The sequence below is a fragment of the Hermetia illucens genome, chromosome 5 (genome assembly GCF_905115235.1).
Source record: "Hermetia illucens chromosome 5, iHerIll2.2.curated.20191125, whole genome shotgun sequence".
NCBI classification, from domain to species: Eukaryota; Metazoa; Arthropoda; class Insecta; order Diptera; family Stratiomyidae; genus Hermetia; species Hermetia illucens.
The window spans coordinates 64,993,761-65,009,683 of record NC_051853.1 but is presented as its reverse complement, the minus strand read 5'-3'; the positions used below and the strand labels follow the sequence as shown (position 1 = coordinate 65,009,683).

General features: G+C 42.8%; 1 protein-coding gene across 3 annotated transcripts in view; it reads right to left on the bottom strand.

Moving 5' to 3' along the window:
• Positions 1 to 15,923, bottom strand: part of LOC119657701 — a 174,194-nt gene that overhangs the window by 31,254 nt on the left and 127,017 nt on the right. For all 3 annotated transcript variants that reach the window (XM_038064740.1, XM_038064741.1, XM_038064742.1), the window contains exon 4: positions 15,070 to 15,354. In XM_038064740.1, coding sequence (XP_037920668.1) covers positions 15,070 to 15,354 — 285 coding nt within the window. The remainder of the gene's footprint in view (positions 1 to 15,069; positions 15,355 to 15,923) is intronic.

Genomic DNA, 15,923 nt, shown 5'->3' with positions numbered 1-15,923 from the left:
TATTTCTGATTCAAGAACCATGGGTTTGTTTTAACAAAATCTGTGGTATTGAATCGGTCCAGGGGACTGGGATCTTTTTTGATGAGGGATCCTCGAGACCGAGGGTCTGCGTTCTGATGTCAAAATTGTTAGAGGCGACCATGCTTAGATAATTCTATTCTCAGAACCTTGTTGCGGTCAACTTACAATATCACGTTAACTGTAAGAGAAGAAACGTCATAGCTGTTTCTGCTTACTTACCCTATGATTCTTTGTGTCTTCCCCCGACGTAAGAACTAAGACCTCTGGTAGTGTATGCAGAATCAAGTGGCCTTGACCTCCTGTATTCTGCATTTGCGAGGCAAATTTAGAAATATATACCTGATAAACGTTCATGCCCCTGCAGAGGAGACTGCATAGTCGGAAAAGGATACCTTCTACGAGGCATTTGGGTAGACGCTGGAAGCCCCTCCCAAGTACAATATCAAAATCATATTTGGAGATTTCAACAGTCAAGTAGGGACAGAGCGCGTGTTAAGGCGATATGTCGACTCCCATAGCTTACATAGGGATACCAATGATAACGGACTGCGCATTATTTAGTTAGCAGTGTCGCAAGAAATGGTTGTTGGAAGTACTTGGTTTGCGCGAAAAGCGGTCATCAAACGTACATGGGCCCCTCAAGTCTGGACCACTTACAACCAAATTAACCACGTGCTGATTGAACGCCGCCAACACTCAGCCTTGATGAATGTCAGAACATACAGGGAGCCAATATAGACTCGGATCACTATCTCGTTGGCATAGTGCTCTGGATCCGAATTATAACACGCCCTATCCCCTCTGACAATCAGATGAGAGTAGATACTGCAGCCATTCACAAAAACAGACACGTCACAGACAGAAAAAGGAAGCCTGGGAGAACCAACAGATCTGTGAACTCGAAAAGAGCCGCACGTTTTGCAATGCAAATGCAAAAATTAAAATGGGGAGAGTCAAGTCTAAACAAATTGTTTCCTGATCTACTATTGTGCAAAGTGTGTGGCCATGTTCATGGACAGAGTACTCTAAAATACCTGCATTACCACCAAATCGTGTAAACTGTGGGGGAAGTACTATCGGCACGAAAACAACTCATTCTTCCACACAATTAATCTTGACAGCACAATGTATCCTTTGAAGGATATTCACTGCCATGGCTGGTATCCTGACTCTCAACAATGTGCACAAGGATCATTGCATTAAACGTTCCGTCTTAGGCCGTATTTGTACACACGAGTTCGTGTTACTTTTTGGCAAAAACAAACAAAAATCATAGTGTTCCGGTGCCAAACAATGTTTACCTCCTCCCAAATTTCAAACTATTTTGAGCAGATCGACCACACCGTAAGTTTGATTTATTTGTGGTGGTAAGGCGATATTCGTCTCCAATAAATTTCTGTATAACCAACGGTTCTCACTTTCAAAATAGCTCCAAATCTAAGTCATCATCCTTTTTTTACCAGCTCCTTCCCGAAATTAACTTCTCTTATTTCAGTTCAGTCCTTCCCACCTCTAATAAAAGTTATTACCATTCATACCCTGACCATTTCCTCATCAGCAGGAATGCATACTGTATAACTTTCAAACATTATCCCAATAATTACTTTTTGCTGGAAAACATCGCTAGCATCAATGACGATGATGCTATAATCCTCGATTTCCAATTCTCCGTCAGAGTCATCCATCCCGCTCTACTCATAGTCCCTGAAGTCTATAAGGCAAGTTGGAAACTCAGTAATTGAATTCTCAAATCTAGACTTAATCCATTGGACACTTCATCAATCCTCCCCTCAGGAGATCGTCGAAGAATTGAAGGCTTAGGAAGTCTCAAGTACCCTGAGCGCAAAACCCTTTGCCAGAACCTGGGCAAAGACCAATAATATCAACCTCGACTTGTGGTTAGTCACTTTTGATGTGACCTTTAGCGAGGAGCAGCTGCGCGAGGTGAAAGCCATCCAGCACATGATTGTTCACTTCGAACAAATCAAAAAGAAACAAGTGCCACACCCTGCCAATTATAGAAAGTGCCCACGGTTCGTCCAGGTGGTGGCAAGAAGGAACGCACAAAAACGTGCCCCTCCCACCCACTCTCTCCCCTCAACTACCTCCCGCCCCGCTGGTCGTCCTATCACAAACCTAGCCTTCACCCGTCCGTCCGTGTTCTTCGCCGACGCCGCACGAAGCGGAACCTCTTTCCAGACACCCAACCACGTAAACCAACCGACCACCATCTCCAATCCAGACTTTCTTGAGTTTGCCAGGAAATCGCAAGAGTTCTTGCAGATGTTCAACTCAATGATCGGTATTTTGCAACCATTAATGGACGTTATGAAAATTGAGTTGAACATTAACTCAATCATCGGCCGGAGTTCGGAGTTCGAATTTTTCCTTGGCGAGCACAAACCCGCCTATGTGAAACTATGTTGAACTATAGATACAATCCTTCCTTTCCCAAATTCTACCTTTTCCGGACTGACCGACCAGAGTTCAATCCTCAAGGCCCGGACACTTGTGGCGGAACAATTGTACCTGATTATAGGTGGAGATCTCAACGCCAGACACCCGTCCTGGTTCGATGCAATGTCGAACCAGAACGGGGATCAGCTCAACCTGTTCCTCACAATCTCAAATCCCACCATCAACGTAGCCCATTTCAGTCCGGCACTTCCGACCTACAACAGATCGCACTACCATTCCTACCTAGACCACTTCCTGATTAGCAGTAACCTGACTGTTATTCCCAACCCTAACACCTTCCTCTTATTCGAAACGGTCCCCGGCATCAGCGATCACGACGCCATAATCGTCCACATAAAACTCCTGGACAGAGTCGTTCGGTCCACGCCTCCTTCAGTTCCCGACTTCCAGCGTGCAAACTGGAAACTTATCAACCTGGCCCTCAAAACCAAATTTCAACCTCTCCTACTCCCATCCAACTGTACAGTTCCTAACGAATCCATTGACATGGCAGTTCGTCAATACACCGAAGCAGTTTGGCAAGTATGCGACGAATTGATCCCATCCCGTCCCTTAAACCACCGCAACCTAATCACCCTTCCCGACAATATCCTATCCGATATCCAATACAAAAAGACCCTCAGGCGGAGATTATTTAGGAATAGATACTTTCCGCAATCCTCTCACTTCCTCACCGAAATCCTAAACTGGACAAGTGCATCCGCGAAAGAATCCTCACCCTATACACCCAATATCTCCACAACCGCCTCTCCAACACCGAACTGAACCCTGGTACATACAGGGAACTCATGAAAAGCTGCGTTTGGGTAAATCAGTCCAACAAAACGCGATCCTACCCCAAAACATCCCACCCGCAGAAAAAGTGAACGTCCTCGCTCACCACTTCCTTCAAGCCCACCACTGCACCCTCCACTTTCGTGAACCAAGTTTCGATAACGAGATAAGCGGAAAGATCCCCCAACTCCTAGCCCACCCTTCCTACTTCCCCAACCCGCACAAAATCCCTTAACCCATGCCCTCGCCGACCCAAGTCAGCGAGATAATATCCTCCCCATTCACTTAGTCAGTCCAGACTCCGTCAGGGCGGCCATTGCCGCCTCCAAAAACAAGAAATCGGTAGGAAGAAATGCGCTCCAAGTATAGCTCCCATTATGTCCTCCATCATCAACCACTGCCTTATCAACGCCCACTTCCCAACAGATTGGAAGAGTGCTTGAATTGTTCCTATTCCTAAAAAAAACAAAATCCACTAAATCCTGATAGCTACAGGCCTATCTCAATACTCTCCTCCTCACCAAGTTTTTCGAGCGGATCATCAAATTCATTATCGACGAGCACTGCGACTCCAACCATTCAATCTCACAATTTCAATTCGCTAACCGACCCACACACTCAGTTGAGCATGCACTACTCGTGCTCAAATCGACGTTCTCCTCGGTCTCAACCGGAAAGCACCGACCATAGCCTGTCTCCTCGACATAAAAAAAGTTTCCGACTCCGTATGGCAATACAGACTCGTATACAAGCTTTCCGAAGTCCTCCAGTTCCATCCGCACCTCTGCAAGCTAATTCTTAACTTTCTTGATGGGGGGAAATCCTAAGTCCAACTCCGTGAACACCTCTCTTCCCCATATTCTAGTCCGGCTGGCATCCCTCAGGGATTCACCGCAGACCTTCCCAAACCAACTCCACACCCAAATCCAATCCGAATCCTCCAATACGCAAATGATCTCATCCTCTACACCTCCACCAGAAACATCCCTGCCGGTGAAGCCCGCCTGAATTCCCATTTGGACGAGCTCTATCGGTATTTCTCCCGCTGGAAACCGACCCTAAACCCACAAAAATGCGAAACAATCGTATTCTGTGGTACCGCTAAGATGACCCCGAAAATGAGGAGCGACATATCAACCCTATTCCTGAAGATCCACAACGACACCATCCCAACCGTTAAATAAGTCACTTACCTTGGGGTGACAATGAATTCCCGCCTATCCCACCTCCCACATATCACGAAGGCACTGAACCGTGCAACAGATGCCTTCAAATCCCAAAATACAGTAGCCCAACACCTCAGAAAGTCAAGCTGTTTTGCTAAAAACAGTTTATCCGTCCCCTTCTCATTTTCGGCTTCATCTTCTGGTCCGACACTTCCCCCCACCGAATCGATCGACTCCACCGAAAAGAGCGCAGAATCCTACACCACTGTGCCAATATCTACAAGAACGGAGACCGTTCCAAATACATCTCCAACCAGATCCTCTACGACTCCTGTCAAACGCCCCGCATCGATGCCGTCCTAGCCCGTCATGCCCTCAAATTCCTAGACAAATCCATATCCCATCCAAATCCACTTATCTCCCAGGCCATGCTTTCCATCCTTTCCCAAACCCCTCCTGCATGCCCCCATCCCAGCCCACATCCTACTTCCTTCCCCCGCCCGCTTTTATAAAAAAAATTAACGAGTGGAGGTTTTTTTCGACTTTTCCTCCAGAACATAATTCATTCTTTTTACAATTTCTTCTTTAGTGATAAGTTAGTTTAAGCCATAGTTTTTACCTTAGATTAAGCTAGGCTGTTAAGGTAGTGCATGAGTTAGGTTAATTTAGCTACGTAGTTTTATAGGTAGGTGAGTGATTTAGGTCAAGTTGCTCCCAGGTCAGAGGTGAAGCAGCATCTGAAAAGATGATCCTGTACTGGACGAAACCATTAGCATTTTTTAATTTTCTATTTAATCGCTTGTACTATGAGCACGAAGCATTAACTCATATCGAAAATTAAAATCTTCAGTGCGTGTGGATTGGAGAGTACAGGAAAGACAGATGAATTCACAGACCCCCATTTAAAAGAAAGATGAGGGAGAAACGAGCAAGTGGGAAATCTGGGAATAGAAGGAAGAACTCAGTAGAGTATGCGGGTCAAAAAAGTGCTGAGCTTCACCATCTGAAAACGGTGTTGTTCCACCGAAAAAGCCCCTAGGGGCCAATGACCGACATCGGTCTGCTGCTCCATAGAAGAAAAACAAAAGTATCTGGCCTATTTTAAATCGTGCTGCACAATCCACTAAAGCAAATCCGCGAAAGTAATACGTGGTAATGGTAACGCACGATTTACAGGAATTTTCCTAACAATAAGACTTTTGAAGGGGCAGATATGATAGATCGTAATGCAGGATGTATGATATGTTCATAAGTATCTCTTCTGATTGCTATGCCAATGGGGAAAATCAGGATGTAGGTTTACATGCGCGCATATTAAGCTTTTGCTCACCCACAACTATTTAACTAAAAATCCACCAGCTAACAGTTATCTCACGGAGCAGAAAAACTTTTGCACTTCTGGCATTAATAATTTTTCCGCTTCTATAAGATGTGCGTGTGCATGTGTATATATAAATCCCATCGTGGTATATTATCTTTTCCTTTGCGCCCGTACTTTCTGGAAAATTACACTTATACATATTTGTTTGCTTACATTTTTTGTGTGTAATTGTCTGGCAAAAAAGCAAAGTTTCTAGGTTTTCAGTCTCCGGGGGTAAACTTGCACAAGTATCTTTGTTTAAGAACCCACATTGCTACACAAAAGGAGGTTCAATGGAATTTTCCACAAAGTTTATTCATGAAAAAATTTGTGTAAAGATAAATATAACAATTCCATCAAAAACTTAATGTGAAAATTTACGGTTTTGGAAAGTCAAAAAAAAAAAAAAAAAAATAAATAAAATTGGAATCGAAAGATAAAAGTTATAAATTGAGACAAGGCCTGAAGACAGAAATGAATTTTTGGTGATAAATGTATGAATGTTCAAATGTATTTCGACTATTTGGGAATTGATTCCTGAATCCACCTACTCTTCAAGTGGGGGATTTCTGCAAGCTGCATTTCAATTGAAATATCATTCGGGTTAGGTTTGATAAAGAAACAGGGATAATCGTAGTGTCACTTGGGGACAGAGACATCAGGTCCTTTATACTAGAATCCCTGGGTGTAACGAACTGCAATTTAAGAGTGCAGGAGCTTTAAATGCAGTGTTTATATTAATGCCAACAAATCAAATTGGGTTGGGGAAAAATAAATGTCGTATTTTAGTTCGAAATTTGACGCTTTATTAGACATACTTAGAATTATCCCATTTAAGTCAAATATGCTCCGTTTTGTTCGCAAACTTGTTGCCATTTAGAAGGCAACTTCATTATCTCCCTCCCCCCTTATAAAACCCTCCCTCCTTATTTGAAAAAAACTCAGACAGCCAGTTTTCGCAACCCTCTTTTGAGGCCAACTTAATAGCACCAAGAGCGTTTTACATAGACCGGAAGAGATAATCACTTCGTGCCAGATCCGGATTATACGGTGGGTGCGATAGGACACCCCATCCGAGCTCCCGTAGCTTCTGGCGGGTCATCAAAAATGTGTGAGGCCGAGCGTTGTCCTGGTGGAACACAACACCATTCCTATTGACCAATTCTGGCCGCTTCTGGTCAATCGCCTGCTTCAAACGGTCGAGTTGCTCACAGTAGAGGATCGAATTGAAGGTCTGGCCACAGTTGAGCAGCTCATAGTGGATGATTCCCTTCCAATCCCACCAAACACACAGCAAAGCGTTCCTGGCCGTCAATCCGGGCTTCGCGATGGTTTGGGCCGGCTCGCCGCGTTTCAACCACGATCTTTTTGGCTTGAGGTTGTCGTACGTGATCCACTTTTCATCACCAGTCACCATCCGCTTCAAAAGTGGGTCGAATTCGTTCCATTTCAGAAGTGCATCGTAGAGATTTTTTTGCCGTCAACTCGTGTGGCACCCAAACATCCACCTTTTTTCGAATCCAATCTTCTGCAAATGGTTCCAAACGGTTTTATGGTCTATACCCAGTTCCTGGCCAATTGAGCAAATGCTCACATGCCGGTCTACTTGGATGATTTCGACGATTTTATCGGTTTCTACGACGATTGACCTATCAGTACGGGGTGTATCTTCGACATCCACTACATCAGAACGAAATCGATCGAACCAACGCTGTGCTGTGCGAATCGTTACAGTATCAGACCCATCAACTTCATAAATTTTTTTGGTCGCCTTCGTTGCATTTTTGTCTCTCAGGTAGCAAAAATGTAATATATGACGAATTTCTTGTTTGGTGGACTCCATCTTTGACGCGCTATAACTTGAGACTGAAACGTACGATCATAAAACTGTCAAAGAGGCACCGGTAGCCCAGATTGTCGTCTTCAAATCGCCGTATAGTATGACCCGATGCGATAAGTACAACACAAGATATGTTTAAGTGTCGCCATCTATTGACAAAATACGACATTTCTTTTTCCTATTGTGCGAAGGGAATAACCAGCATATTGCTGAAAATAGTAAATGCCTGGAATTTAGGAAACCATTGACTGCAATACAAAAATTAAGTTTATTCAAATAAATCTCAATCATTACAGAGTTTTTCAAGATTTATCGAATTGACCGATGGAGCCAAGTTATACAGCCTGCTATGAATTAGTTTTGTGTAGCCGAAAATAAGTGTGTGCGTGTACAGCTGCTGTGCATCTGAATTTGGAGACATGTTCAATTGTAGATGATTTTTGTTCAGCCCTGTACTGATGCGTATGTCCTGGCACGTTAGCGAGGACTACACCCACAACGATATCCAGGCAATTATTTTTAAACAATGAAAAAAGCCATCATCATCATCAACGGCGCAACAACCGGTATCCGGTCTAAGCCTGCCTTAATAAGGAACTCCAGACATCCTGGTTTTGCGCCGAGGTCCACCAATTCGATATCCCTAAAAGCTGTCTGGCGTCCTGACCTACGCCATCGCTCCATCTTAGGCAGGGTCTGCCCCGTCTTCTTTTTCTACCATAGATATTGCCCTTATAGACTTTCCAGGTGGGATCATTCTCATCCATAAGGATTAAGTGACCCCCACCGTAACCTATTCAGCCGGATTTTATCCACAACTGGACGGTCATGGTATCTTGGTATCGCTCATAGATTTCGTCATTGTGTAGGCTACGGAATCGTCCATCCTCATGTAGGGGACCAAAAATTCATCGAAGGATTCTTCTCTCGAACGCGGCCAAGAGTTCGCAATTCTTCTTGCTAAGAACCCAAGCCTCCGAGCAATACATGAGGACTGGCAAGATCATAGTCTTGTACAGTAAGAGCTTTGACCCTATGGTGAGACGTTTCGAACGGAACAGTTTTTGTAAGCTGAAATAGGCTCTGTTGGCTGGCAACAACCGTGCGCGGATTTCATCATCGCAGCTGTTATCGGTTATGATTTTCGACCCTAGATAGGAGAAATTATCAACGGTCTCAAAGTTATATTATCCTATCCTTATTCTTCCTGTTTGACCAGTGCGGTTTGATGTTGTTGGTTTATTGGCAAGACTTCTTCGTTATTTGGTGCTGACGTTGTCACCATATATTTTGCCTTGCCTTCATTGATGTGCAGCCCAAGATCTCGCGCCGTCTGCTCGATCTGGATGAAGGCAGTTTGTACGTCTCAGGTGGTTCTTCCCATTATGTCGATATCGTCAGCATAGGCCAGTAGTTGGGTGGACTTAAAGAGAGAAAAAAGCCATGCAGCAGGAAAATAGCACACGGAATGCCGAGAAGGATATCAGGCGGGTCTACAACAGCATTGGATAAACAAAACTTCATAGAAGTGTGGCTAAAACCCGCCATTCACATTCAGTTCGGCCTGTCGGTTACGCCGGAAGAACCTGTAATATACCCAGCCGTCAGTTGGATGCGTCGTTAGTTCAACTCTGGACGTGGTAAACCTTGAGATGATAATTCCAGATATTTTTGTATGTGACAATTTTCAAAAATGTTCACCGCTCACAGCCTAAACAAACTTGAACGGTTAGCAGAATCATTTTTCATTCGATCACCGGCCGCCTGAACAGTGAAAACTGATAGACAAACTGCATCCCATCCACGGCATGGTTACGGTGGACTCTTCAGGCGTAGCTGACAGGCCGAAACGAATATGAAGGGCGAGTTTAAACTAACCTGCTAAGGTTGGCATAGCACAGAAAAGACCCAAATATTGTTGGAATGGTGAACTGGCCAGCCAGTTTGCCACTGAGCAAGACGAGTTGCTCATTAGCTAGGTGCAAAAAGTGCATTCATACAGGGAAGCCGAGTAAAAGCCTCAAGCAGGCAATGTTTTAAGGAGCTATTTTCCGAGGTGGATGTAAACGCGTGGGAGAGCGCCTGTAGAATTGCGATGAAACGACGTAGAAGGCGATCAACCCCACAGATCACGTGCCCTACCCTCTTGTTGAAAGTCATTCAGTTGCTATCCTCTAGCAAGAGGGGGCCACTGACACTTGATGGCGATAATTCCTGCGGTAATCATAAAAAAGCTGTTGGGCATCTGCAACAGAATGGGCGACAACAAACCGCCGGGCCCCGACAGAGTACCAAATAGGGTCCCTAATTCGCTGTGAATAGACTGGATATGTTCCCTGAGTTGTTGGAAGCGTGCATGTACGAGGGGATATTCCTTGTACCCTCGAAGCGACATAGGCTGGTATTGCAGCGTAAGGCTGGAAACCTTCAGGTAAGCCGGGGGCTCCGTCCTAGACACAAGGATGGAAGAGGCCACGCTGATTGGCTACGTAAATGAGATAGTACTGGTTGCAGTCGCAAAGCACCCCGATGATGCTGAATTATACTCGTGCGTAGCAAGGCCTGGTTAAAGAGGCTGGACTGACATTTGCGGAAGCGGAGAACATGTGCTGTAAACGAAATTACGTCTACATTAAAATTGGCATTTATATTACGAATATGTCAGAGTGATGATAGGCATGAAGCTAAGTTTTAATCAACACGTCCAGTATGCATGTGACAAGGCATCCACGGCGATAAGAATGACACTGAACATGGGAAAGTCGCGGGGTACTTGTAGGTTACTTATTTTCAGGGCGGTGAACTCAATCTTGCATGGTGCAGCCCCAATTCGGGGTAGTATATTTTTCTTGCCTCATTGAAATACGGTCACAAGTACAGTGGCCCATTACGATTTTGTCTCTCCCTCACTTCATACACAGGGAACTTTAAATATCAATGCTCACAACTGAGCGCAGTCTATAGGAGGACAGTTCTAATGGTGTATTCTGGCTTCAGAATTGCGTTAGATATGGCTACATCTTGGTAGATGAGATGGCGAGGATATACAATGTGGAGTACATCTCCTTAATAAAGGAAGCAGATAACGCCGTATGGGAGAGTTCTACAAATAGATTGAAGAGTGTTGAGAACGCTCAGGAAAAGCCGGTGAACTTACCGGCTGATCCCTAGTCGCAAATAGTGGTTGAAGAGACAGCATAGTTAACGTAGTCTCATCTAGTTTCTCACGGGACATGTAGGATATTGACAGTACTTCTACAAATTTAAATTGGACAAATTACAAACTGGGATGTAGTCCTTGAAAACCCAGTATTCTTCCAATTTCCAAAATTCTTGGAAGAAGACAGGAACCTAGAGGAAATTCTAGGAAAAACACTGATACATGGAGATCTAGTGTGGAGAATGCTTGCAGTTTAACAGGATTAGCATGCGATGATTTCTATGATCGGATCTATTCAAACTACGAAAGGCAGAAGAGAACAACGCGGTTACGAAAGCCATGTATAGAAGAAGAAGATCAAGGAAGAGGGAGCTGTCTGCGCCCAGTGATGTAATACCTTATAGCGATTCCACGGGGCAGCGAGAGAGCCGGGAGTAGTTTTCGTGGGTAAGAATCCTACACGCTGCCATGTTCAGGACAGTGCCTTTTGAAGATGTCCACCTTCTCACAGACGAGAGTAAGCTGATTTTTATGTAAAAGGTTTCACTCTAATAGAAAAAACAACCAAATTATTTAAATTAGATTCCGCTAAGAAAAAACAAAAACTTCCGGAGTCCTTATATGGTTGTAAATAAATATTCATTGGCTATAAGGCAGTTAGCCTTTTTTTACTTTTAGAGTAGGACTTCAGTCAGCGAAAACCAGCCGAATGCAACAGGTACCATATTAGGTTTCAATTTTACACAAAACTTTAAATAAGCCAGAAGGCTTTATGTCTTCTAATATGAAAAAATTGAGTGTCGTGCACTTGTATATAGTGAAAAATTCAATTGCGCATTATTTTTTCAAAACCATTTACACAAATTTGAGTTAACAATTGGAGTTGTTACCTAGCAAGTGGGCAGAAGTTCACTTAAAATAGGCACAAAAAAATGTGAGAATCACATTTCTATGGCTTAAAGTCCAATAAATTTTGACGAAACTATAACTTCCAGGCGATCAAAGGGTAGCATAGGACTCAGGACGAAACATAGATTGGTACTTCTGATGGAGCATAAAACCTGGCAAAAGTTTTCTGAACTAACACCAGCAGCTCTACTATCAAACCCTATCTCCACCTGGGAGTTCTTACTTACTGAGAAACTGCAGACAGAGAAGGATGCGCCTAAAAATCGGACAAATTATACCAGCTGGTCCTCTAGGCGGGAGTTGGGTAGGGCTGACAACCCTATACGGAAGACCGAAGTTAGGAAACCACAAAAGGAGCCTCCGACTGGTTGGATATTATAACGACGAACCCGGCAACGAAAACAGACGATGAATTTTCTCATGGAATATGCGCTTTCTGAACACACGGAATGCTGCCTAGCAGCTAGTCGATACCCTGTCCCAATACAAGGCTGATGTAACAGCATTGCAAGAGATGCGCGGGATAGGGACCGGTTTCTTGGAGAAATGGCCATCCGATAAACCATGCGCTCGGAGTAGATCTCATAGTCAGTCAAAAAATGAACCTAGCTATTATCGGCATTGAACACATAAGCGAAAGGCTATGCACTCTGGGGGGGATTGTTAGACAAATTTCGAAATATAAACGCCGTTAATGTTCACGCAGCTACAAAAAAGACTTCAGAGTCGGAGAAGAATACCTTCGACGAGGCAATAGAGCACAAACAAAGGTGGGCCTATCCAGGTGGGACCACTTGCAACCGAATTCACCATGCGTTTATTGAAAGCTGAAGGGGAACCAATACAGATTCAGATCATTGTCCCGGAAGTTCTACCAACAAGTCAGCAGGACGAAACCTCTATGTTCATCCTGCCGAGACATAAAGGGAAATCTGATGGCCGATCGAATGGGGATATTTGAGCGATGGGGTGAGAGATTTGAGGAACTGCTCAGCAACCAAAATATCGACGATTTGGAGGTTTCGCTTGAAGACGACGGTCAAATCACCACCAAGCATGGAAGTGCAATTCGTCGGTTTAAAAACCATAAGTCACCAGGGATCGAAGGAATTACAGCTCAATTGGTGAAATATGGAGGCGACAAATTACACCAAGCGGTTCATCAATTTATATTCAAGGTGTGGGACAGCGAATCACTGCCTAACGATCGGCATGAGGCGGATATCACGGAGTGCAGCAATTATAGAGCGATCACGTTGCTGAGCACCATCTATGAGATATTTTCCGCTATTTTGCTACTCCAGCTCCATATCCTCAGAACGTAATCTGCCAATACCAAAGAGGCTTCACTTCAGGCAAATCTGTAACAGATCAGATTTTCTCTGTGCGATGGGTAAACTGTGGGCTGGCTATGATAGCATAGCCAGAATATACGGACATGAGAGAATTCGGTATCCCGATGAAATTGATAAAACTGACTAAGCTGACCCTGAGCACTGTGCGAGGCTAGATAAAAGCAGCAGGGTCACTCTCGAGACCATTCAAGATGAACAACGGTCTAACACAAGGAGGTGCCTATCATGCATTCTCATTAACCTGGCGTGATTCTCCTATCTAGGAGAGAAAATCACAACGGATAACAGCTACGACAATGAAATCCGCGCACGTCTCACCATAGAGTCAAAGTTTTTACTATACAAGACAGTCATCTTGCAGAGTTTTGGTTTGGGTAGCTCCGAAAGTGAGTTCTGTCTCACTTTAGATTTGTACTTGATGACGCCTTACTCCTCTCCGTTGCAACCGGTGTGAAATACCAATTAAGACTTTGCCTTTGATACCATACACAGATGCACTTTGAGAAAAAAAAATGTTGCGCCGGTTTTAAACTCTACACAAACTCATCCAATTCGCTGTTTGCGTAGGATTTCATAGTTGTTATACATATTTTCACTCAATTTCACAAAATTTCTAAAAGGAGAGATATTATAAGTAAACAGTACTTTATAAGTATATATCTTTTCTTCTTTTTTCGTTTCCTGTAGTAAAAAATAACAATCAATTTTAATTAACTTTACCATTTAAAATTACCTTCCTCTCTCTTCGACTACTTCATGTATGATAGACTCATCAGATTATGTCCTAACTCGCTTCATTAGTTTAATATGTAGTTGTTTTACTCATATCCCTGGTCCTAGCCAACAAGGAGTCTAAATTTAGAAGGAACTTAATTGGTATTTGCTCTCTGATTATGAATAATGCATTCCAATTCCGTTCCAATCTATGATTTTTGACACGGATCAGTTTATTCGGTCTTGACTCCACCTGCATAATTTGGCCTACAATACGTTCCTCTGATTGGGAGCTCGAGAGGATTTCCATTGTGCAGGAAACTAGTTATTTGCTCTCACATTCAAGTGCTTTACGCTATTATGTCCTATATTTGAATTGGGTCGCATAAATATGCCCATGTACAGATATTGAATTCATTTCAACCCCTACACGTTCCAGTTTATTGGTTTTCGCTGGTATGCAGCGCACACGTTTGTCGTGTTCATTTTCCGCCAACTCTGCAATATCAAACTCAATTTGATGTTGACAAAATCGATAAACCTTTTACCTTAGAAAGATTATATTTATTGTATATGAATTTTGAATAGGGGATTTCCCTGCTTCAGCAGAACGAAAGGAAAGTAAATATTCTTTGATCGCCTGGCGTGGAACAAGCTCCAGGAGGATGATTGGAAGTGGCTGTTTGCCAATATGGTATCGGCAAATTATAAATTCAAAAATAAACGTGTAATCCTTAAAGCAATTTGCAGAGTTTAAGATTTTGATATGGACAACGAGTTCACGTTTCGGTTTATACCTGGGTCCATGGCTAGCCACATTTTTTACGACTTTCTGAGTCGAAAATGGTCCTTGAAATTCGAGAAGTAGAACTACATTTTCTTCGACGAAATTGACGGCAAATTGTATCTATTTACGTTACCATTAAAAGACATTTGTCTCGGTGTCTTATAAGCACCCTTTTCCATAAATATAATAGGAAGTTTCTATAATCAAGTACATATTTGTTACTTCCATATCCAGGTTTGCTCGAAGGAGTTTGTTCATCAAATAATATGTTTCGCATAAAATAAGTTACTATAACTGCATCTAATATAAGAGTTCCTAACATCAATAACATAAGAAGTTAAGAAATAATTCCACCTTAGCTTATGATTTTCACATTATCCTCCCCCACTTACAAAATATTTAAAAAAAATCAATCAATCATCGGAGACTTGTGGTAACCCACTTTGCAAATATTATTTTAAAATTGCTCCTCGAATACTAGTCAAGTACTAATTAGTTGAGCTACCTTAGCAGGACTCTTTTCCGTGTTAGTGGCAGTCTCCTCTTGACGGGGCACTTCAGCATTATGAACGATTGGATGATGTGGTCGATATTGAACAACCATTTGTTCCTCTTCTTCGGGTTGTCCTAGAACTATGGGATTCTTGTTGCTGGCTTGCTGCTTTTGAAGGACAGTTGGCGCTGTTAGGATATCTCCATCTATGTCGAGGTTGCTGTTAGGCGTAGTTGTGGCTTTGTTCTCAAGATTCTTGAGTTTAAGTTGTTCTAGTTCGAGGACATCTTCGTCGGCCTGCAAATAAATGGAAAAAAAACTATTTATTGATTGAAACGTAATATTATTGTCGTTTTCTACAATATGGTTTGTAGATAATAATTCGATTAGAAAGTTTCAGGGGTAGCTTTTGTAGAAGTATATGTTTATTCAATAGCTTTGTTAATTTCCGAATGTATTTGACCCAATATACGATAGTACGTATTATTATTTACAACCAGATTAATTGTATTTACGAAATCCTTGAAAGAATCTGGAGAAGAGTCCAATATTTTCCCCTTTTTCCTGTGGAAGAAGGGTGAAAGAAACAATGCCTGGAATTTGAAATAATGAAACTTGTCTTTTCTTATTCGCTAGTGTTGACTTTTATTTTACAAATACCGATATTCCAAGTCTTGTTAGCACTGATGAAGAGAACAAGTGGTTCCCGAAATGTCGGTATTTGCAAAATAAAAGTCAACACTAGCGAATAAATAATTAATCGCTAGAAACACCGCGTAATTACACTCAGATAATGCTTGGAATTTAAGTATAGTGAGCCAGTCCTTCATCATATGTCCTCTCAGTGACGTGTGCTTATAATAACT